The sequence below is a fragment of the Osmerus eperlanus genome, chromosome 3, assembly GCF_963692335.1.
Source record: "Osmerus eperlanus chromosome 3, fOsmEpe2.1, whole genome shotgun sequence".
NCBI lineage: Eukaryota > Metazoa > Chordata > Actinopteri > Osmeriformes > Osmeridae > Osmerus > Osmerus eperlanus.
The window spans coordinates 7,109,922-7,134,228 of NC_085020.1; the positions used below are offsets into that span (position 1 = coordinate 7,109,922).

The 24,307-nt window shown below is 48.7% G+C and overlaps 2 protein-coding genes across 9 annotated transcripts in view; one reads left to right on the plus strand and one right to left on the minus strand.

The window, feature by feature from the left end:
* The window catches only part of ankrd44 (ankyrin repeat domain 44), a 15,556-nt gene extending 11,250 nt beyond the window's left edge, over positions 1-4,306 (plus strand). For 2 of the 3 annotated variants that reach the window (XM_062456888.1, XM_062456889.1), the window contains exons 21-28: positions 111-330; positions 495-582; positions 705-788; positions 889-1,034; positions 1,180-1,262; positions 1,360-1,442; positions 1,557-1,648; positions 2,115-4,306. In XM_062456888.1, coding sequence (XP_062312872.1) covers positions 111-330; positions 495-582; positions 705-788; positions 889-1,034; positions 1,180-1,262; positions 1,360-1,442; positions 1,557-1,648; positions 2,115-2,356 — 1,038 coding nt within the window. In that variant the 3' untranslated portion in view covers positions 2,357-4,306. The remainder of the gene's footprint in view (positions 1-110; positions 331-494; positions 583-704; positions 789-888; positions 1,035-1,179; positions 1,263-1,359; positions 1,443-1,556; positions 1,649-2,114) is intronic. The other variant, XM_062456890.1, reaches the window with a different exon arrangement.
* A 256-nt stretch (positions 4,307-4,562) lies between these two features.
* pikfyve (phosphoinositide kinase, FYVE finger containing) lies at positions 4,563-23,739 on the minus strand. Of its 6 annotated transcripts, none has more exons than XM_062456880.1 (43): positions 23,602-23,739; positions 21,659-21,846; positions 20,844-21,005; positions 19,402-19,511; positions 19,021-19,192; positions 18,013-18,217; positions 17,436-17,462; positions 16,120-16,209; positions 15,871-16,015; positions 15,607-15,764; positions 15,368-15,479; positions 15,132-15,279; positions 14,612-14,779; positions 14,369-14,434; positions 14,040-14,169; positions 13,572-13,752; positions 13,412-13,486; positions 13,206-13,313; positions 12,934-13,074; positions 12,692-12,818; positions 11,159-12,075; positions 10,616-11,002; positions 10,239-10,325; positions 10,046-10,146; positions 9,860-9,931; positions 9,573-9,744; positions 9,278-9,456; positions 9,050-9,163; positions 8,829-8,937; positions 8,539-8,693; positions 8,300-8,390; positions 8,094-8,154; positions 7,874-8,008; positions 7,647-7,767; positions 7,427-7,522; positions 7,206-7,289; positions 6,805-6,896; positions 6,558-6,617; positions 6,190-6,366; positions 5,920-6,023; positions 5,369-5,759; positions 5,190-5,264; positions 4,563-5,086 (listed from the first exon to the last, which is right to left on the minus strand). In XM_062456880.1, exons 2-43 carry the CDS (start codon positions 21,834-21,836, stop codon positions 4,971-4,973), a joined length of 6,399 nt encoding a protein of 2,132 aa, XP_062312864.1. In that variant the 5' UTR covers positions 21,837-21,846; positions 23,602-23,739; the 3' UTR covers positions 4,563-4,970. The 6 variants fall into 6 exon arrangements, with proteins under 6 accessions (XP_062312864.1, XP_062312862.1, XP_062312863.1 ...); XM_062456878.1 differs by having other exon boundaries at positions 11,159-12,108; XM_062456879.1 differs by lacking the exon at positions 17,436-17,462 and having other exon boundaries at positions 11,159-12,108.
* Positions 23,740-24,307: the final 568 nt, after the last annotated feature.

A 24,307-nucleotide genomic window follows, 5' to 3' on the forward strand; every position in this document is an offset into this window, starting at 1 on the left:
GAAACATGCAGAACGTCTCGTTACACCTGTGGGATCGGGGCTCGTTTGTTGTCTTGATTCCAATGCTGCCGGGGGATACCTCTCACCGGACTCCCTCCCCCTCTCTCCAGTTGCTCTGCGGCCAGGAAGAGTGCGTCCAGTGTCTGTTGGAGCAGGAAGCTTCCGTGTTGCTAGGCGACGCCCGGGGTCGCACGTCGATCCACCTGGCAGCCGCGCGGGGCTACGCCTCGTGGCTGAGCGAGCTGCTGAGCATAGCCTGCTCCGAGCCTCCCCTGCCCCCGCTCCGGGACCTCCAGGGCTACACGCCTCTGCACTGGGCCTGCTACTACGGTGAGTCGCCCCAGACACAGCCACGGCTGGAATATCACCCAGCCTTAACGGCTTGTTTAGTCAAGCCCCACAGCAGGCTTTTTGGGATTCTTCCAAACAGATTTTGATATCCTGCAGTGTGTGTGTGTGTGTGTGTGTTAACGTTAGCCGGTTTGTGTTCCCAGGTCACGAGGGCTGCGTTGAGGTACTGCTGGAACAGAAAGGCTGTCGCTGTATAGATGGGAACCCCTTCACCCCCCTGCACTGTGCTGTGTGAGTTGAGAGTTTTTTTTACGGGCTCGGAGAGGGAGGTTTACGTGAGTCGTGCCCCTTGAATGCATGAAGCCGAGGTCCTCAGTGCTGACGTCTTGTGTGTTTGCGGGTCGACTCTCCAGAATGAACGACCACGAGCCGTGTGCCTCTCTGCTCCTGGAGGCCATGGGCTCGGACATCGTCAGCTGTAAGGATGCCAAAGACAGGTAGGACCTGTGTGGGTGTGTGCTACATTCTAACGAAGCCCACTGTGTCTTACTTCACCAAGCTTGTCCTGACTGGCTGCTCTCTCTCCCCCCCTGACAGGACACCTCTCCACGCTGCAGCCTTCTCTGGCCATGTGGACTGTGTCCAGCTCCTCCTGTCCCACGATGCACCTGTAGATACTGTTGACCAGTCAGGGCGCACTGCCTTGATGATGGCTGCTGAGAAGGGTGGAGTTGGGGCAGTCGGTACGAGTCCCGTTTATTGACTGTTTGTCTGTGTGTCTGTCTGTCTGTCTGTCTGTCCGTGTGTCTGTCGGTGTGTGTGTGACACACTTGAAGGATGTCATGTCTAGTGGTCATTCCTACAGCCCAGTATGTGTGTCTTCTCCAGAGCTGCTGTGGACCAGTGCCAAGGCCAACCTGAGTCTGACGGACCACAGTGGTAACACGGCCCTCCACCTGGCCTGCAGTGCAGTAAGTTTACCTGTCAGACACTATCCAGCTGTTATAAAGGACATCCCCCCCCAGAGGTGAGGAGTGGAACTGTAATCTCCCCTCTCCTCTCCCTCAGGGAAAGGAGGACTGTGTGTTGTTCATCCTGGAGAAACTGACCGACTCCGCCCTCATAAGTGCCACAAACGCAGCGCTGCAGACGTGAGTTCCCCCCTCGGCGCCAGAGTGCAGTGTCCGCAACGATACGTTTTCTCACGGTTCGAAGAGACTCATTCGAAAGCCCTCCCCTTCTGTGTGTGCTTGCGTCCCTCTCAGTCCCCTCCACCTCGCGGCCCGTAGCGGACTGAAGCAGGCTGTTCAGGAGCTGCTGTCCCGGGGCGCCAGCGTCCAGATGCTGGATGAGAACGGTAGGTGTGCCCCCCCTTGCCGCCAGCCCCCTGCCTGCCTGCCTGCCTGCGTGTCTGTCTCTGACGTGACAGCCACCGGCTGCTGTTTCTATGTACCGCGCTCAGAGGGGAAACGGAAGATGCTGCGTATGTTTGTCCCGCGGCTTTATCGGTTTGTATCGTAGCTCTCTGTCCCCGTGTTCCCTACTTGGCCAGTCCCGTTCTCAGGTCAGGTTCTGGAAGAGGCGAGGTGGTTGTTTGCCTGTATTCGGTGTGTCTTGTGGTCTATGTAATGTCTGTGCTGGCTGTCTACTAATGGAATGCTGCTTTCTCTGGTGTCTTCCTCATTCCCCCGTCCCTCCCTCTGCCTCGCCCCTGCTTCCTTGTCCATTTGTCTGTTCTTCCTCCCTCCATCTCCCCTTTTTCTCCCTTTTCCTCCCCCCTTCCTTCCTCCTCCTCCCTTTCTGTCTCTCTTTCTCTCTCTTAGGTCTGACACCTGCTCTGGCTTGCGCCCCTAGCAGGGAGGTGGCTGACTGTCTGGCTCTCATTCTGGCTACCATGATGCCTTTCTGCTCCCCTTGCAGCTCTGGAGCCCCCTCCCCAGGCTCTCTGCTGAGACAGCTACCCCGTCCGGGGAAGTCGTCCCGGGGGCCACGCAGCCCTAAGAACCCCTCCGGACCCTCCAGCGAGGGCACCACCGAGAACGACTCGGACTCTGAAACCTTTTGACCCCAGCTGACGGACTACCTTGTCGGCACCCTCACTCTCTACCCCCCCCCCCCCCCCGAACACAACTCCTAATTGGTCATACATAACCCAGTGTTTTTATTGTGTGCTGTGAGTGCAGACTTCAGGGAGCGGGGTAGAGAATGAGGGATGCAGTCTGAGGGCCTTAGCTCTGCACATTCCCGCCCCCCGCCCCCTCCCCGCCCCCTCCCCCTGTTCGGCCTTTCTCCTCAGTGCTCACTCCTCCACAGGGGGGAGCCTGTATCAAGGACCTGTCTCTACAGAAGGATGACTCTACTTGTGGGGTATTCTCCAGACCAACCTCGGTACTATGTCTCAGCATGACTAAGATGGCATCTGAGACTTTTCTTAAAGCCATTTTTTACTGTTTGTACAAAAAGAGGACCAGGAGGAAGAACAATAGAGTTTAACCTTGTTTTATTTTGAAAGATTCTTTGTTTGGTTGACGTAACCAAAAATATGACTTAACATATGTTAAGTATGTATGTCCATTCCTGTTGCTGGGTATTCTTTCAAGGTACATAGGCCAAAGCTAATAGCTGCCTGGTGACAAACTGAAGCATAGATTAGGAGGTATCTATTTTATCTCCAGAAACAGGGTTACATAACTTAAAAAAAAAACATTTCCATGAGTAAGAATGGTTGTATGGGTATCTCTGTTTCTACGGGACAGATAGATCTGATGTATTTCAAGTGTGAAATTCTTGAGGTGAGCTTGATTTCATTTCCTTGCATGCTTAGTTTGCACACATAAGACTTTCAATGTGGCTCCACTGCCTAACAAAATCAAGCCCACCCTAACTATATCATGTTTGAATTGGGTAGCTGTTTTTACCTGTCTGCTGCCTGTTTTCACCTATGTCCTGATAAAAAACAAAACTATTATGATGTCTAATATTACCTGAGTTTCCACATGAATATACAAGGTCATAAGAATGCCTAAGTGAGGAAGTTGTATGGTATTTACTAAGATGGTACAAATACTGCCAGCACTTATAATGTAAAGTTAACACAGGGCCTTGACCACTCCCCTTCTCCTGCCCACTTCCCTCTACTGTTTGTCTACCTACCAACGATGTGCCAGTCTCTCAAACTTGTCCAGTGCCTTGTTACATGTCTTTGTATTCACGAGTCGTCTGTTTTGTACATTTACTTGGAAAAAAAGTTGGAAATATTTCCTTTGTGCAAGGAAACAAATGTTCCTGCTTGTGTGTGTGTGTGAAGTGAGTGTCAGGGGGTTGATTGGAGATCAGAGTTGGTTCTTGTACACTGGTGGACCGTTCTGCTGTCTTATCAAATGACGTACCGTATATCCCTGAGAAGAACCTCACACCAATCTGATCTCCCTAGCGACAGTCATAAAGCTGTGTGTGTGTGTTAATGTGTGTTTGTGAGAGAATGGGTCTAAAATGTCTAATGAAGTGACGTTTTTAAATCTGCTTTTGTACATATGGTTTTAGCAAAGCACAACCTTGTCTGTAATAATCTATTACACAGAAAACCCAGATCACCTCGCTTGGAGTCAACTCAATCCTTTCAGGAAGCAAACGGAGGAAAGGCCATTCTTTTTCTAGGATTTGAAGTTATTTAATGGCAAATAAAAGATATATTACAATTGTAAGAAAAGAAAAATAATTTCAAAGCCTTTCTTAGACTGAAATTGAGCTGGCCCCAACCCTGCTACGCACACACACCTATGGAAAAAAGCAGTGTTAGCTTGGCTGTAATATTTCTGAATTAAAGTTCATGAGATGCGTGAGACCAGATCTGTCAGTATTACTAAACCACCTGAGCACCACCAGTTGCGACAATCTGTATCGATGTGTCAAATTTTCATACCAGTTCTTGATGCAGTATGTACAGCTGAGGGCTGTCAGCCACCCTTTGTTTTATATGAATTGTACAATTCTAGAATAAAACGGTTTAATTTAACAGTGTTGGTTTGTATACATACATTAAACTATTGGTATGATAAAGTCTTTGGGATCGTTCTCATGTAAATATGGTGTACTTGTACTTGTCAACTGGTTGCAAAATGAGGAGACAAAGAACCTGTCACAGGTCCAAACCGTGACCAAGCAGTGTTATTTCTCTTTAATTACATAATCTCTGTACATTTACAAACTTTTACATTACATTTATTATTTGTTCACCAAACTAGGTCCAGTTAAGATTTTCCTTTTCCCCCCAGTATTTGCTTTCTTTCACTGTCCTTTTAAAACAGTTGGAGTCTTGGCAAATCAACTGCAGTAGTATTCCCCACAGGAACGTCATGATATGCGGGCTAGAAAAGATGTTCCGCAATACTGAAGAGAGCCTGGGTAATAGGTTAACCAGCGCTGTCAGAAGGGTCCAATTACTGAGGAAGGAGTCTGAGACGAAGGATACACACTGGCCTTGCTTTCATTACTCAATAATCAAACATCTCATTGTTCAGTGTGCTTCTGAGGATCCCCGCTGGGCTGAGGATTCTCCTGCAGGGGACTGGGACGTCAATCTGAGGGAGTGTCTGTGATTAAGTGTCAGGGTGTGGGGAAGGAAAAGACATATATATATATATATAGATTTATAGTGTATGGTAGCTGATCCAGGGTTCTCAGCAGTTGACCCCAAGGCCAGTCCAGTGGTCAGGGACCATGAGGAAATACTTGTCCATAGCCTCACAGAAGCGAGCTCGGTACAGTTCAGGAGACACCACCGTGGGCATCTTCCCTGTGGACGCAGACACGCACATCAGCCGACACGTCACACGTTTAAATACATGCATGCGTGAAAATAGGCAAGAGCCAGCGACAACACTGGGTATATCGGTTACCTTGTCCGCCAAGGATCCCAGTGGATTTGACCACCATCTCCAGTTTCTTGTCCCATGTGAAAGTGCGGATGTAATCTGAAATAATATAGGGAAGAGATTTAGCGCAGCATCCGACGCTATCAGAAAGCGAGCTTAAAGCATAAATCCATTTGCCTGTGGCCGTGTTTATCGTCCCTCACCTATGATGCCCACCACCAGCTGGTCTGTAGAGTCATCGCGCCCTACTAGCAAAGAGTAGTCGATAATCAGGTGGCTGGACAGGAAGTAGGCGTCGCTGTGGATGGCGGCCCTCAGGATAGCCTTGCAGTGGGCCCGGATGTACAGAGGGTTGTCATGGACCAGCTTCAGAAGGTTCTCATCCAGCAGGACCACCTCACAGCTCTCCTTCCCTGAGTCGGTCTTCACATTGCGGTTCCTGAGGGAACCTTTCAAGTCAAACACCTGGGCCATCTTGCGGCCATAGAACAGGTTCTCCATGACCAGGAGATCTAGCTTCTTCTCAGTGTTGTTCTGGGAGTTCTTGTAGCCGATCCGGTACACACCCAGGATCTTGGCTAAGGCCGTCGGACGCTGGGGGGGGGGGGCAAATAGGGTGAAACGTGGTTTAACAAACCATTGCCAGGTCAAGTTCAGATTGTCTAAGCAACCACCACATTAGTTCATTAGTTCCTTTACTAAGCCACGCAGCGAATTAGAGAGCGTCAACACCAGATGCTACTAAGGAGTTTACCTTTTGCTGCACGGCTCCAGTGATGTAAGTGAAGTAATGAGGAGCAAAGTCCAGGAAGGACTGGACCTCCAGCCTGGGCATCTGCTTCAGGATGAAGCGGTCGTCTGAGGACAGAGAGGCAAAGGAGGCTAGCAACGCAGGCCGGACACCACAGGGCTGGACCTTTGTAGATCTCGATCACAGAGGATGGAATGAAGATATTATAGAGATAAAGTAGTTGTGTCTTGTCGCCAAATGCTCGTATACAGTCGGGTGCGTGCGTGCAGGTACCTTCGGTTGCGTAGAAGACGGCCCCGGATTTGCCGCCCCGGGCCTGCCAGTTGATGCAGTGGGACAGCGAGCGGACAAAGTCGTCCTCCGAGCTCTCCATGATCTCCTCGCGCATCTTGTGGAACTCCTCAGCGTAGTAAATCCGACAGTAGAACTTGGCGTTGGCGTCAGAGAACTCTGGGAAACGAGAGGGGTGATCGATGCAGGACGTCACACAGCCCAAGTGGCATCGGAAAGGCTGAATTATGGAGAGCTAAGGGTCGATCTATGAGGTTGTGTTTCATTGCCAACAGACCAGTCAAATACTGAAGATATGGGCATGGAAAGTGTGGAAGTGATAGATGGGGGACAGAATGAGTGAGACTCACGTAGCTCAATGTGTGGGTTCCCAGCCTGTTTCTTGTGCTTGTCTCCTCCATCAGAATCCTCTGCAATAAAAACATATATACCCTTGTTATCGCCATAACCTAATCTAGCATTTTTCCTTACAGCCATCTTAGATGAAGTCTAGAAGGTGGGGGTATTCATTTGTATGACTTGACTAGTTCAGGTCAGGTCTCCCATCTACTGCCCAGGTTAGGACTTTGACCTTCGACCCTGGAGAGGGTCACTCACTGAGTGGGTCGGCCTCCAAGCTGCTGCGGCCAGTCTGGGAGGAGGTGGTCTCGTTGGGCTTGGCAGGGCTGTTCTTCACCCGGCTGTCAGAGCTGCAGCGGCCACACACAAGGAAAGAACCGGAAATAGTCCAGTCAGCATCATCACATGCAACTCTTTCTAACCCGAGAAATGTATGTGACTTATCTATGTAACAATGTAACCAACCTAGATTTTGTTGGAGTTAAACGACATTGTGTCATGTATTAATGTAACAGTCATTTAGCAGACCCTTTTATCTAAAGCGACGTACAGTACAGTGCGGAATTTGACCCTGCAATCTCTTGATCTGGAGTCAAATGCTCTAACCACTGAGCTCTACCCTCTATGTAACTGCAGTTCAAGAGGAGGAGGTTCATTACGTGATGTTCTGGGTGGTCTCCTCTCCTCCCGCTTTCCCGGTCGTCTTCGACAGCTCATCCAAAGCCGTCTTGTACTCCTTACAGCTGGAGGATTAGCAGATTAGGATTAACACAACGTTAGGCCAGTGTCCTTCCACTGTTCCCAAGAGGCGGTCAGCAGAGGACAGACTCAGACCTGTCTTGGCTGAGGCTGTAACCGAGAGGGGAGGAGAGGTCCTCACCTGAGAGCGAAGGCGATGATGGAGCTGGGTTCTCTCTCGCACACGGCAATGGGGACCCTCTCGTGTTCGTACATCAGGTAATGCTTGTCTGGATCGCTGATCAACACACGTCACCACACAATCAGAAAAACGCCCAATGCTGTCTCGGTCTAGAAAGAGTGAGCGTGGTCCCGGACTGAAATGTTGTTCAATGGAAACTCTTTTACAAGCTTAGACTCACAAGGGGAAGGGAATGGGGTTGTAGCTGTTGCCCGGCAACAGGTTGGCAAGGATGGCCTTCATGGTAGACTTCTCCTTCACTTGACTGTCAGCGGAGCCCAACAGGTGTCCATCAAACACATCTGAGACAGGCATGGATAAAGTTAGAGCTACGTATTTGTAGTGTGTGTTATGTGCGCCGGGTCAGTTTGTGCATGTGTGTGTGTGTGTGTGTGTGTGTGAGGATACCCTCTGGGATGCTGACAGAGTCCAGGTCAGGGAAGGAGGGTCCAGAGGTGAGTGGCTCCGAGCCTGGTTCCCCTGGTGACGGCAGCAGCGAGGAGGAGCTAGACAGTGACGGGAGGGTGTTCAGGTGACGGTCCTCTGTCAATCAAACACATAGACACGCCCATCAGCATCGCACGCACCAGCAAATGACGGAACCTGAAAGCGGGGCCAAGCCCCTCACCTTTATCACCATTCTGCACCACGGGAGAGGGGTTCCGAGGAGAAGACTCCAGGGCACTTGTCTGTCAATCAAAACACAGACCGTTTATACTCCGGGGTCGACACCACACACAAACTCCCAGCAGCACGCTCTAAGAGAAGACAAAAACGTCGGTTGGATCTGGGGGAGCTGATCCCGAAACGTCAGGGTATCCAAAGGGCACAGACCTTGCTTTCCTCCGTCTGTCTGTGTCTCCCGGGGCTGGGCGGGACAGACAGCCGCTTCCTTCCCTTCTCCTGCTGGAACAGATCCTGCAGCCTGCAGGGGGAGGAGGGCGGGTCAATAGGAGTCCCGGGGTGTGGACGAGCCCCGACGCGCACTGCCGCGACCACCACGAAGCAGCCGTTAGAAAGGAGACAGGCTGCCGGGTGAGGGAGGTGGGCGGGGCGGGGGGTGGGTGGATCACCTGGTGTTCCATGACTGCAGGGTCTCACACAGGCTCTGCTTCTTCAGCACCACCGACTCCAGGACGGTCTGCAGGTGCTGGGGGGAGTCCACGCCGCAGGCCTGCAGGCGGGCCTGCAGCTTCTCTATCCAGGCCCGGAGCTCCGCATCCTCCATCTGCACACACACACACACACACAGCTCACCGAGGTCACCAACGCTGGACTGGAGTTGTAGGCCAACGTGCCAAGAGACAAAAAAGGTGTTCCGAGTGACGTTCAGAAAGGTTGACTGTTTCGAGGGGGAGCGTACATCTTTCTGGGCAAACAGGTCCTCCATCTTCTCCTCTCTTGACTTGCTGAAGGTGTCGGTCTTGAGGGAGGTAAGGCGGTCGTCTATGGCTAGGTACACCTGGCTCACTCTGCCAATGCAAGGTAGAAACAGAAAAAGGACAGGGTTTGTAGTAGCCCCGACTTGATACAGTGGGGTCAATAAATCGTATTTCTGCATGCACACGTGAAAGGTCGCCTTACTTTTGCGTGAAGTCCTTGAGGTCCAGTTGCATGTTGGCTTTGGAGGGCCCCTGGTTCCTGATGAAGATCTTGGGAGGAGGAAGGCAGATTTCCAGCAGCCTCACAGAGATGTAGCTGAGGGGAACACAAAAACACATATTCGTTGTAAACATACGGCTCGCACATTCTCTTCCACCTCGGTCTCCTCCCCGGGTTGGCTCAGAGCGTGTGTGCTGTGGTCGCACTGACCTGAAGGAGGCCACCATCTGATTGTAGGAGAAGTACTGGTGGTAGTCTTTGTGGATGAAGTGGCCACAGGGCTCGGCGTTGGCCCGCCGCATGTACTGGTGGCCATAGAAACGCAGCTCCAAGTACTTGGCGAAGGACATGCACCACGAGTCATTGGACAGAGGCACCACAGGAGTCACCTACAGTTCCAGGGTTACAGGAAGAGAGGACGTGAGCAGAGACGTAGGAGAGGCCACAGAGAGATGTGTTAGTGCCATGCAGGCTGCGTGCCGGAGGGCCTTGTCCTCAGTTTGACCTGTTTGCAGATGCGGCACCAGGAGTAGTTGAGGATGGTGTGCTGGTAGCCAGGGACTGGAGAGTCCAGCTCCTTCAGGACAATCTGGACACAGCCGCTGCCGTGGACAAAGCGCCGGACATGGTGCACCATGGGAGTTTCACAGAACATGCTGGGGCACTGGTAGGATGGCCTGCACCACACAGGCCGACAGAAGTCGTTTGATTAAAAAAGGTATATCATTGCAATGTATAAGCAAAAGTTGTTGATGTTTGTACAAAATGGTATGGTTGAAGAGCATGCTTCACCTGAAACAGTATCTTTCCAGAAATATGCCAAGAGTGAGGTCATTCTTTCCATAGAACTCCATAGTCACGATCCTGTGTGAGGGGAACAGAACATGCTTGAGAACAGGGTTGGAACCTTCTAGAGCTGTCAGCAGGCCTGCCCGATGGGTCACCAAGGGCGGTCAGGAGGAGATAGGAGGGGTTTACCAGGGGCTGACGCAGGGGTTCGGGGCATTGTTGGACTGGGCTGAGGAGCTGCTGAACAGCACACAGAGGCGCTGGTGGTTCACCGGGTTCAGACAGTCCAGCTGAAGACAAAAGCAAACACAACAACAACAAAGATCAACAAGCCGTCAAGGGTCAAACGGTGCTATTCAGAAGAGCACACCAGTGCACTCACAGTCTCCCCAACAGATCTCAGGTCAGGGATGATGTGGTGGGCTCCACTCGTCATCAATAGACCACACTGGTCTGAGACCAGCATTGGCTGAATGAGACGTGGGGGACAGGTAAGATGGGCTGTTTCTGAGTCACAACTCTCTTATCAACTAGTTTCCCTGAGTTCTAAAAGGCAATTCAGCATGGACCGAGTATCGAATGTGATGACATTCGCACCAGACACAGCTTCACAACAACACAATCACCCAATCCAATCACCTCAAATCTACACACAGAGAGGGGGGCATAGGAGGACCAGCACAGTACAGGACTGAGAGGGACTCCACAGCATCCACAGCATCCTGTGTTACGCTGTCTTTACCAGGAGGTCGGTATCACCTTAGAAGCCCACGTCACGTCATTCTGTCCCGCCGGCTTCTCGTCCTCGCTGTCGGCCTTGACGGGTGCCTTGATCGAGGGCTCACGAGAAGGCAGATGACTGAAGGTGGACGACACGAAGGGGTCGGCCTCGGCCCGCTGGCGGATGCGCCCTCCCTGGGCGCGGTAGTCGGCCAGCATCTTGGCCAGGTCCTGGCTGCAGCCCAGGTGCTCTGCGATGCGAGCGCTGGTGAGCCGGTGGGAGGGCCGAACCTCGACGGGCCGTGGCGGGGGGCCGCCGTTGGCCACGCCCCCGAACGACGACGGGGCGGAGTCCTTGAGCAGCTGCCTCTTCCTGCGGCAGTCCAGTTCCTTGAAGTCCTTGTTGAGCAGTGGAGAGAGGTAGACCTACGGAGGGGGGGGGGAACACGTTATAAACTCCAGCGCCATGGATCAGGAATGGACTGGAGACACTTAGAGCTATTGACCGTTGCCATTGCTTGGAGTGAAGTGGAGAGAACATTGAAAAACGATTACTTTAAGTCGTATAGCCAAACCGCTTACTTGCTCGGGGAAATAGTCTCTGCTGGGGCAGCGAAGGCCGGCAGGAGTGAGGAGGAAGGGCTCCCTGAAGGTAATGAACGGAGAGATACAGAGGATGATGTCCTTCAGCTCCTGCTTGAAGGCCGCCGAGATGGACTTGAGGCGGTCGTCAGTCGAGGCCACCTGCTCGGTGACAAACAGCCCGGTGTCATCCTGCAGCGGGTCCCTGAAGAGCCGGGGAACCGCCTCGGAGCACGAGCTCTCCTCCCCGGACTCCGCCCTTGAGAGTCCCGCCGAGCCCTCCACCTCCGCCTTTCCTCCCAGCTCCTCCGGCACCGGGTCCAGGTCCAGGTCATCGATGAGGTAGGGCGGGGACACGGGATGTAGTGGTGCCAAGGGGTTGAACAAGGGTGTGGAGTTCATTACTGCGGACCCCAACCCCTCAGCCCCATGGGAGGACAAGGGGGACAAAGCCGGCTTCTTGTTGCCATTAGGGCTCTCGCTGTCCTTGACATGGGACTCAGAGACACACGGCAGCCTTCCAGAGGGAGGCTTCTCCTCCAGTTGCCCCGGCCCGGAGGGACCTACCGTGGACACGGTATTTCCGTTGACCCCCTTTCCCTGGATCTCCACTACAAATGCTCCTCCTGTTCCTTTCTCTCCTCCTCCTCCTCCTCCTCCCTGTCCCTCTTCGTCCTCCTCCACAGTGGTGCTCTCCAGCAGGCAGGGGAAAGAGCTGCTCTTGCCCAGGCTCGGCGGCATGGCAAACTCGTCCATCAGGAAGGAGATCTCCAGTTGGGAGTGGTAGGCCACACACACCATCAGCACGATGATCTCCTTCACCCGGGCCAGCTCATACTCAGAAGCCCCGCGCAGCTTGATGGTACAGCCCAGCTGAGGGGGACAGCCCTCGAAAAACATCAGCGTCTTCACGTTGTCTGAATGGTGGGAGGAAGGGAACGAGGAAAAACCTGTCAAGATAAACCAAAACAAATATACATGTACATTTGTTGTGGCCGAAAAAACTGTATGAAACTACTAGCTAGACTGTCTGACTTACCTTAGATGAACCATCACTGACTAAGGACTGAATGGTTACCTTAGATTAACTGTCACTGACAAAGGTTAATCAGGAGACATTAAGACAGGAAATAATTGACCTAAGACAGACCCAGTATGAAGATGGAAAAGAACAAGACACAGTTTAATGTAGGACCTTTAGACTGAGAGATGCACTTTGGATAGAAGTGCTGACATTAGGAAAAGGAAGAGATAGCCAGAGGCAGGATGTTTTTCTGCATGCCCATGTTTAGGTAAAGGGAGGGCCTTTGTTTAAAGAGTATAAAAATGACTGATGCTTAAGCTTAAGACACTGTATCTATGATGAGATCAAATAAAGTACTTGCACATTGAACCAGAGAAAAACCTGACTCGCGTTCCCTCCTTGAAAAGCAACCTTGCTGAAACAGCCCGCAACACATTCTATATACAGTACAGTACATTCAGGGTGGGATTCAAAGGGGAAAATTATGTTAGGTTAGTCATCTTGCTCACCATTGGCCAGCTGGAAGGACTGCAGATAGAACTTGTGGCAGGTTCCCAGGCGAGGCTTGGTCAGCAGCTGGTCCATGGACATGACCAGGTCTCCCTGGGTCATACGACTCACCCGGTCCAACACTTGCTACACAGTACACACATCCACAAGAAGCAAAAGTGAGCTTCCCAGAGCCACACAAGCCAACACCCAACAGTGGCTCCAGTGATTTGGAAGGTTGAAGGCGAGGTTAGGTACTGACGGGTTTGACGTTGACCACCAGCGTAATGCCGTGCTCCAGCAGCATTTCCTGGGCGATGCGAGACACCGTCTTCTCCACCAGCACCAGGTTGGGACGCACATCGGCTATACGCTGCACATAGTTCTTCAGAAACTCCCGTTCCTGGGGAAACAAACAGATGAGCGGGGAGGTCGAGCCGAGGGGATCTCCAATGTGTCACACGTCACTTGGTGCAGTTCCATCTAGAACATGCACGTCACAAGACGGTCCCTAGTACTGGGTGACAGACTGACCTGCAGCACTATGGGGTCAATGCAGGTGAACTTGGTCTCCTCCCGGTAGAGGTACTCTATAGAGCACTTCAACAGCAGGATCTTGGGGTTCTTGATGTAGGAGTTCATCTGCACAGACATGGAGTAGGAGAAGCAGGGAGATCAGGCAGTGTCTTTGGGGAGGGGTGGAGGAGGGGGGCTACCACAGGAAAGGTCACTATGCCTACCTTTTTGTGGGCAATGTTCTTGGTGCATGCAAAGCCATTGACAACGGCAGAGTCAAACTTCTTCCCTCCGGGAATCTAGAATACAAAGAATTAACTGCTGAAACCGTCGCACACACGCCCAATCTGGAATGGACAGCAAAGTCGTGACCGTCACTCTGACCTTCTTGATGTGGACCAGCTGGCGGATGTCCATGTCGTCGTCACAGCTGCGTACGTCAGGCCGCACAGTCTGGACCACCTGCCTGACCACGGGCACGATGATGTCACGCCAGGAGAGGGACAGGGACTCGCTGTAGAGCAGCTGCTGCAACAGCGCCATCATGTGGCTATGGTTGGCAGAGCTGTGAAGGGAAGAGATTGTTACCGTGGCTTGCTTTTCAGGAACTACCTCTAACTACCAACACCTCGGTGCAGACCAGAGTACAACTCTGAGTACAATAAAGTTACTTCTGGACCTATTGTCAAAGATAATTCCACAAGCAGGTCTAACCTAACTGGTTAAACAAGGTCAAAAGTGTCCTTAATTCACAGCAAATTCTCTAACAGACAAGTCGATGTAAACAGCAGGATTTCAAACACGGTGCACTCAGCACACGTCCATTGTCGAGCTGCTTGGTTTGCTCCTCACAGCAGTCTCTCCATCGCCTTCTTCTCTCCGTTCTCCTCGCGGAGCTGGTCCAGGGAGCTGTGGTGCCAGCCCAGAGGGGTGAACAGCATCTCCTTGGCCTTCTCCTCCACGCGGCGGTTGAACAGAGACTCTGAGGGGAGCACAGGCAAAGAGAGGGAGGAAGTGAGAAGGGACGACAGCTGGGTGTGTGTGCTGCTCAAACCTACCAATGACCTTTTTTTCTAGCCCTGTTGTCACCAGGCCAGCTGCAGGGGGATTGCTTCCTCTTTTGGCGTTCTGCACACATTTTCACAGTGTAGAACAAAGAATGAGGAGCAGGAAGTTCCTACCTTTGATGAAGGCATCGCTGATTAAGATGTTCTGTCCTCCGTCCTCTGAGACCAGGTACTCTGATGCTGGCGAAAGGTGAATATGTTTTAGTTTTCTTCAGATAAAAATCTCATGTTATAATCACACTACAGATCAATATGCGATCAACGATCTAAACTATTCAGAAAACTTGTTACCTCTAGTACCTCTAGCTAATCAAAGTTTGTGTAAAGCGACTAATTGTGCTGCCTTGTGACACTCACCTTTCTGCTCAGCAGGGTGGGGGGGTACGTGGGGGTACTTGGACTGCTTCTTGATGTGGAAGTTGACATTGTCCTGCTCCATGTTGAGGTTAATGGATGCAGCCGAGTCACTGTCCACTGCTGACTGGAAGCTACTGACCGAAGTCCTCTTACTGGGGCTGGAAGAGTCTAACAAGGGGATTTATGCAATAGAGCTCTTTTGGTCACGCAAAATCATAACTGCACTAGTTAGGCCAATAGTATCCGGACACCTGCTTGTTGAGCCTCTCATTCCCCAAATCAACAATTCCCCCATGCACAAAGGGAGGGCGATAGCATCAATAGAGGTCAATGGGTGTGTGCGGGAGGGGGGGGGGGCATATTAAGGCCCATGGTTTTGGAATGAGAAGTCCGACCAGCTCATATACTGTGGGTGTGATGGTCAGGGGTCCACATTTTATTGGTCACGTAGTGTACATGGCATAAAGGTGATCTCCTGTTGATCTCCCTCAAGTGGCGTGGTCAGGGAAGGGGTACGTACTGTGCATCGTGTAATCACTCTCATCAGCCAGCTGCTCGGTGTCGCTGTCATCAAACTTGATGTCTTTGAACCAGGAAGGCTCGGAGTGTCCCTCGAGGGAGTTGACACTGTCACTGTCGGGCGACGGCGTCTCAGAGAACTCTGTGTTCTGGAGAGGAGAGACGACGCTGGGAATGAAGTGCCCGTTCGGAAATATCGGCGGTCCTTCCCTCTCATCTCACATGCCAGCGACTCACCTGGAGGGCGCGATAGAGGGCGTACTCGTCTCGGAACAGCTGGTCATGATGAGTGACACAGTCCAGCCACCGACCATCCACCAGAGCTTGGCCTATGGCTATAGCCTGGGCCCTGACAGAGACATAGAGGGGGTGGAGAGAGAGTCCAGAAGACAAACAAGAGATGTAATTCGCTTTAACGTCAGTTACTCGTGAGTTGTACCATGAAATACTCCCTTCAGGGTCATGAGAACATTTACCTGGTAGAAATGGTACCATTCCTCAGCAGCCAATTGACCAGCTCCTTTCCCACAATGCAGTTGGGGTATGTCCTCAGCCAGTACCTGTGGTCCTGGAACTCCATCCCAGTGTTGTTGTGACAGATCTTCTTCCACAGGTCCTTCAGCTGAGATGAGTCCTACATGATAGCAGCGCAACAGCATAAATCATTCACACATTTAGACTCAACCAGCACCAGAGAGAACATTGTGAAATGGGAAACAGAAAGAGAGATGGGTCTTAACCAGCAGGATCTTCCTCTCCTCCTCGCCGTGGTCCGCCTTGAGCCCAGGCATGGCCCGGCTGGTCTGGGGGCTTACTGAGCTGTCATAGGAGGGCACCATGGAAGAACTTGAGCGGTCCAGAGACAAGTTGGTCACACTGGCGGACCTAGACACACACACACGCACACACACAAAAATAAGTGTGAAAGATATTTGAAATATAATCCCTGAAAGACTTTTTTCTACTGGGAGCTGAAATCAATGTCTCACCTTTTTCTGGCTGGTGACTTGCCCACATCCTCTTGGAGTGCATTTAGTCTGGAGTTAAGCCCACTGTTCTGAGACTCCTGGTGAATCAAACTGACACACATATATTGCAAAACATGAATGCTATTCTCAGTACACCTCAAATCAATCTAAATGTATGTGTTCACTAGGCATGGGCCGGTGTCAGATTTTGATGGTATGATAACCTTGAGAAAAAATACCACGGTTTCATGGTATTGCAATAAACACAATAGATTTAATTTTTAAGCAACATATTAAATTGTTTGGACAGCAGTATACATGTCAAGTGAAATAGTTCAATTATTTGATAGTTTTTTTTTACTAAAAAGAACAATACATAACTATCTTTTAATTTAACTTATACACACACAGACGGTGGAAGACTTACATAAAAGTATATACGTGACCCCTAGCTAAATGTAGGCCCTCATTTGGTATTAAATAGCAGAAATGTAGTAGCAGGGCTCTCAAGTTTTATCAAAAAATTTGGCGTGAGATTACCATACCGTGTTTCTTATTGTCTGGTTTTTAACTATATAACTCGAGACAACTATCAACTCAGCAGAAATCTGCACTTCTCAGCGTGAGAAATGGTTGAAGTGACTCTCACAGCAAATGCGTGAGATTGGAGACCTGTAATAGCCTAATCCACGACGGTGGCCCTTAAAAAAAAAAATCGGAGGGGGGGTTATATTTTGAGATTAAAGTCGTAAATTTGCGAGAAAAAGGTCGGAGATTCTCTAAAATACGTCTTACAAATTGTATTTCCTTCATCCGTGGCCGTCCGAATGTTTTCGGTTCCCGAAAGATTCCCATAATGCAGGGAAAAGTTCCAGGAGTGCACGTCCATCGGCTATTCGATACACCTGGTGGTGACTGACTGTTGCTCGCACCAACCGGAGGGTTACTTAGTCCGTTGCGTAAAGGCCGAAATATACTACTCCGACTCAGTTACGGACAGACAGACAAACGGAGTCGAAGTAGTATATTTCGGCCTTAAAACCTAAGGTATTCCTGTACTTTCCGTCTTTGACGAGACACTTAAAAAGACAGCTCATACTGCAGCAACGGTATAACGGTAACGGAAAATTTGAGAGGTATTGAAACCGTGACTTTTTCAAACCGCGCTTTACCTTGAAACCGGTAACTGACCCATGCCTAGTGTTCACCATGCAAGACAAACTTGTTTCAGAGAAGCATGCAGAAGTCTTCGTGGTAGAGCTAGAGTGTAAGGAAGAACTCATAGAAGAATGAACAGATCTTTGAAAGGCAAATGAAAGAATGACAGCCAGACTCACTTCTTCCTCATCCCAATAGGAGTTTTTCTATGCCAGGAGAGAGAGGAAAAGATTTTCTTAAAGAAAGGTCCACAGAGAAACAAGGAGGAGGCGAACAGTTATCAGATCAAAGATTGTCACAGGATTTGATGACAACAAATTGATTATCACAAGCACAGGCTTAGAATCCAGAACTTGTAATTGATTAGAAATTGACCTGGGAAATTCCCCAAGAGAAATTGATTAGATGGTTTTCGCTCAAGAATCAAAGAGCACAGAGTGTGCTCCAGGGCCATGCACTGATCACTCACTAGTGTTGTGGTTTAGGCTCCTCTATGCCAGTGTATTTTCAAAGACACTTATTTCAAAAAGACAGACAACTGATTGGTTAGGAAAAGAATGAATGTACCAGCATCTTTTAGCATGACAATAAAATGTAAAACGTTTTTTTGATTTTTTTGAACGTAAAATGATGCAGGGGTATAGAATGAAGGAGGGGCGTGGCAAGAGGCAGGGGTGTAAAATGAGGCAGAGGTAAGGGCAGGGTTAAAGGATAAGGTAAGCGAACATCCCTCTCTGTCAGCATGTCTGTGTTCACCTTTGCCAGGCCAGGTCTTCCTCCAGGAAGATGTTGCGGCTGGCCTTGCGTCCCCCCACGGGCGTGCGGGGCTCGCTGGGCTCCACGCACACAGAGCAGGGCGAGTCGGACAGGGCGCTCAGGTCCTCGCCGATGCAGCCCGAGTCTGCAGAGTGGGCGTAGCTCATGGCGATCTTCCGGCAGTAGGTACAGGCACGCAGGTCTCCTACACGGGCGCGTGGTGGGGGGAGGACGGGAGGGGACCCAGACAGCACGGAGAGAGTGAGGGGAGGGGTTAGAAAGAGAGAGGAAAAAGAGTAAGGTTAGGTTTTCATGATCTGCACCTTAGAGGTCGAGTCAGATAGTTTGTGTTGGGATTAGTTCAGGGAAGCAACCAAAGAAAGCCAATGATTAATCAACCTCGGCGTTAACCATTCATGCTGAATGCAAATCCTCAGCATTATTTCTGGAACATCAAGTACACCTCAAACACATATAACCCTGTGGACTAGCCATTCAGTGAAAGTGGTTGCTTGGAGAAAACACTAGAACAAACAGAAGGCAACCACTGAACAACACATCACTGCTATGGTTAATTCCATCAGCCTCACAGCATCAAAAGCAACCAAACATGCTTGGTAAGTTGAGTTAAAGTTTTTCAATTCACTCAAAAGAGTGTGTGCTCATGCGGTAACACGCTATTAGCCAGCTGGTCAACTTACCACAGCCCAGGTCAAATCAAGAACCAATAACAATCCAGGCCCAAACAACACCCACGACTGCAGAAAATACAGTCTCATGTCTGTTTCACACACACACACACACCATGCTCCTGTCACCCAAAGGACTCTGTACATACTCATAGATCATCCAGCTGTATCAGCCACGGGCCTCTTCCTTGCCGTAACCTCTTTCCTTTGCTGACCCCCCCCTCCCCCCCGCTCTCTTATATGGTTCAGTATGAGGGAGGGCGAGTCATGGTGGCCTCCCACTCGTCCATCGTGTGTCCCCCACCCCGTAGGCACTCACCCGTGTAGCCCATGAACTTGCCAGGGATCTCCTGGTTGCAGCAGCGGCTGCAGAAGATCTGGCCACACAAGCGACAGTGGTGGCGCCGGCGGAAGGTGGTGAACTTCTCGTTGCAGTCGTAACACTCCTTGCACTGGCTGTCGGGCATCCAGTACTGCTTCAGGTCGCTGTCCTGAAAAGTAATGAAGCTCTTGTTGAAAACAAGAGCAGCTGTTCTTTGTCCATCTTCATGGCTTCAAGTTAATGGAATATACAATGTGTATTTGATCACAGACTCCAAACCTGTTGCACCAAACCCAGTCTAGTTTGGAAAAGTCCAATTCTAAATGTCAAAGGTAGGATGTGACAGTGGTTTACTGTTCAGTTGTATGACATCTGTACCTGGCTCTTTCCCTCCATGATCTCTTTCAGTCTCTTCAGAGCAGTCCGCAGTTGAACAGCTGTACGAGGGTCATGAGTGCCCAGGGACGCTTCCGATTTCCTGTGGCCATCTAGGGAGCAAACACACACACACACATAACTAAGTTGAGCACAATAGGGACACAACCTAACCATTCTACAGTAAACAGTCACGTGCATACACTATATAACGGCCAAACTTCTGTAAACTCTGGTAAGGTGGTTATTAACTGTGAATGTGCAGAAAGACAGTTAGTAATTCAAGACATCAAATGCAGGGAAACATAAAATGTAGTATGGTGATGTAAAATGATGGTGTTAGCTTTAATACTGTAGTGTCACTAATATGTACTTTTCAATGTCAGTTATAGCCATCAAACCACTCATATCATAAGAGACCTATATCCAACAAGCAATAATGCAACATTGGCTTAGCTATTTAATAATCTTTACTTCAAACAAATACACACACCCATCACTCATGGATATTTGTTAGGCCATTTCAGTGGTCAGAATTGCACAGAAAAAGCACAAAACTGTTATTTTTTTGCATGTGTTTTAGCAAGGCACACAGTGCAGAAGACCCTCACCTGGCCAATCCACTGGAAACAGAGAAGACATAAGAAAAGGCTTTTTGAATGGATGTACTCACACAGATCATTCATTTCTCTCCCCTTAAATGATGCATTCAAGGGTTTGTATAAGTATGAGGAACATTGTCATGGCCCTTTGTGTTTCAGAAACCTGTTCATCTCAACTACATGTTCAACTACTTGAAGGGGTATTCACACACATTCAGGACATCTTTGAAAACACCTCATAACATATTCTTGCAATGCAAACTGAATAGTTTTCACAGTACAACATTGAAATGTGGCATTAAAACCAAGACCTATAGAGTGTACTGGTACTGGCAGCACACAGGTAGTTTGAACTGTGTTCACTTTAAGCTGGCACCATCTACTTCTCCTTGAAGAGATCTGATTGGGTCAAACTCACCAGTTAAAGCAGAATTAAAACAAGGAAACTGACACAAAGGAGTGTTATTTTAGGAGAACATTTTCCTGTTTTCTTAGAGAACCAATGCAGGCAAGGTTCCTTATTGCACCATCCCTAACATCATGACACATTTCTAATGTGAATGTGCACAGTCACACCATGGGCAGTTGTGGGGGTTTTTCTGATAAGAGATAAGAGATTCCTGATAAGGTCACGAGAAGAGAACCGTCTCTTATAACTCCATAATTCCTGATTACATGTACATGATGAGCATGAAAGAGAGACTTCCAGCATCATTATTGAAGTCTGAGGTAGATACTAAAATCACTTGGAACATATTGAATGTTTCCAACTGTTCCATCCATCCAGTTATCAATCCAGTAATGAGATATGAATGTGTGTGGATATGTGTGTGTGTGTGTTACCCGAGGCTGTGGAAGTGCGGCGTAGTCCATCTGGGTGCTGCTTCCTGTGTGTTCCGGAACCATGGACAGAGTGGGCGGGGCTGCTGGACCAGCTCCTCCTCTCTCCCTGTGGCGACGGACTGGACACCTCTGACTTCTCTACCGATGGGGGGCGGCCCTCTTCTGTACACGCACATCAACGAGAGAAGAACCATCGGGCAAACATATCACGTATCGAGAACCCTTAGACCATTTTGTAAACACCATATCAATAACGCGGTCCACTTTCTAAACGTCTTTCGTAACCTAGCTTCCATGTTGCTGTATTGTCATTACATACATTTTATATTTCTTTTATAACACCCCAATGAAACTTACAGTAAAATATAACATTTATTGCTGTGAATATACTCTGTAATCTAAACGTATCATTTTCTAAGCAGTCATGAGGGGAGCATGAGGGGTCATCTGCTGTTGCCTTGGTGATCGGTCTTCCGTAATTGGGGGTGGACTACAAACACACGTGACTCGTGTGTTTGACTCCTGGCACCTTTCCAAATGCTAACTCTCTATCACATGACTTCATGAGACATTGGCTCCACACTAATATCTGCTAAAGCATCTTCATTTGAAAAGAAGAATAATAAAAGCAACATGGCAAAACAAACCTATCCATCAATGGATTTCCACACTGTAGATAAGCAGCAAGAGAGACGTGACTAAACTCACTAAACTAACCACCTAAAGCAATTAACCTCACAACAGTCTCTGAAATGCAAGATACCATAACCATTTGGAGTAATTTGGTGTATGTCTGTGTCTGTATGTTGTATGACCTTTGTTAAAGCGAAACAGGTTAACGAAGGAGCTGTAGGCCGAGCGGAGTGGTGGCTCATCCTGCTCCGGTGTCAGGGGCTTGAAGTGTGTCAGGTGGGACGGGCTGGTAGCTGACAGTGGCGGTTCTGTGCTCCAATCCAGAGTTGAGGAGGAGGAGGATTTGTCATCAGCAGCCATGTCACTGATCCTGGTTGAAAGAAGCCCAATGAGTGTGTTGCTTCATTTTAACTCTAAGACAGTGTTATAGCCTTCCTTTCAACAGATATATCGGGAGCAGGGAGTCAGGTGAAATCTGAAGGTTGCCATTTCGATTCCCGGCCGTGCAAAATGACGTTGTGTCCTTAGGCAAGGCACTTCCCCCTGCTTGCCTCGGGGGAATGTCCCTGTACTTACTGTAAGTCGCTCTGGATAAGAGCGTCTGCTAAATGTAAATATCAATAAATGTATAAATAAACACTGGCCGTGCCCTAAATATATAACCATGAATATATAGGCCACCTATGTAATCACTTTTTAAAAAGTAGCTGAACACCACTTGGCACAAATACAAATTCTTACAAGCAAAATATTCTGGTTGGCCTGATTTATCTACCATCATGCTCATATGTCAGCCGCTGAGCTACTGAGTTTCTGTTACTTTCCTTAAGCCCTACCTGATCAGTAACCACCATGATCATTTTGTGAATCCAAGTTCATAATCTGTTCTTGAATAAAAATCATGCTGGAACAGCAATCCTTTTTAATGACAAATCACATATTGAAACAATAGGCGTGGTTATTATATATTCTCCAAAATATCTATATTTTGTAACTGGACCCACTGGCACATAGTTCACAGGCTTACTGTTAATGGAGGCACATGATTCTACTCACCGTAACCCTGCTCAGTACTAGAGAAATGTGCAACCCAGCATCAATTGCTAAAGGGATATGCCCACACTTAACGGAAACCTCACTCATTGGTACTGAAATAATAGGAAACTGAGAAAACTGTGCAGAGTGTGCTCTTTCAGTCACTGCATTAATGTTTCCTGAACCTCACATTCTTGAATTGAAAGTTGAGTTGTTGTGAAAAAAAGAAGAAAAGCAGACAATTTTGCATGTCTTGTCATAATACTGTCAACTGTTTACAACAAAACCTGTCTTGGCACAAAACCCACAGCCGGCTTAAACATGCAGTGTCAATTCAGACAGCAAGCAAGACAGTCTAAAAGGTATATGCAAGTATCAAGCTAAATTGTGTCTGGACAAACTTACCCTTTGATATGTATTACTGGCACTTTAGCTAGCTTCTGCTGCTCTGCATGTCACAACTCCAGTTTCTAAGCTTTTAGTTCTAATAATTCTACAGTCAGAGGTGGAGTCGCGGTAGAGGAAAATGACAACATCAGATGCAGCATCACTACTCTGACTATCATGTGACACCGCAGGCCCTGTAACTTGTGATATACACCCCTACAAGTACAAAATGTCTCAAACGAATTCTACTTCTTTGTTAGCTAACGCTAGCTATGCCGGAAAACAAATCACTGTGTGGTCACTGTACTTGGGCCATGAACAGCTAAACATGCTAGTTAGAGCTAGCTGTCTAGCTAAAAAAATTGTACTTTGATGCGTGAAAGGGTACAGTAGCATTGGCTACGAGTGTTTTAGATACTTGCTAGAAGTTGATAGTAATTTATTTCTCCAACATTATTTGAAAAGAGCAATATATTACCCGCCCTCGCTGTCAAACCAACTGTCAACAACTAGACAGCTAGTATAGTAGCTAACTCCTCACACTAGCTACAGTATATTGTAGAGTCAACAGAAGCTGATTGGCTAGTATGGCGTTAGCTTGCAAGTTAGCTAGCGAATAACAACAGCAGGCCTGTTGCAACTGAGTACATGTGAATGCACACACGTAATTGAAATGAACTTGTCAATGAAATTGATCATTCACCTGTATTATTCTCTTCTTAGTCATCACAGTATGAATCACTTTGATAAAACAGGTCCGGAGTCGGCTGTTTGCATGAAATAGCAAGCTGCATTGGTACCAAATGAAGCAGGCAGACGAAATGAGCAAAGAGCAGGTCGATCGAACTGTCTGTTGCGATCACATGATGAGGCAGCAACCATCAACTACCTAAATATCTATCATTATCGACGAGTTCAAGACATGTAGAGAAATATTGTTGAATTAAAGTAATTTTGACAGCATAGTTGTATGTTCTGATACGCACATAATCAGTTCTACCAGTTTCTGGTAATTATATAGATGTTGATTTTACAGTGTCGTTGGTTGTCTATGTATCATACCATAAGTGTATGTTTTAGATTTACTGTACCTGGATTTTCTGTTGATGGTCAGCACCCATGAGCGCAAAGAAGAGTCCATACATAGACTACAGTAAATGGCGAGAAAACGTCTCAAAAGCAACCTGTCATGAGTCACCCGATTATGATAGAGCATGTGAAAGTGATGGTTACGCAAATACTAATATCCTGTTTTGACATTTCGATTGGAGTCAAAGTTTCAAGAACGCATATCTGACGGTTGTGAGTGTATGACAGGTTTTATGTTTGTGCACTTTATTGCACAAACATAGTATAATATAATACATAATTTAGAGTGATCAAAAACTGAAGATCAGGGCCGCATCCGT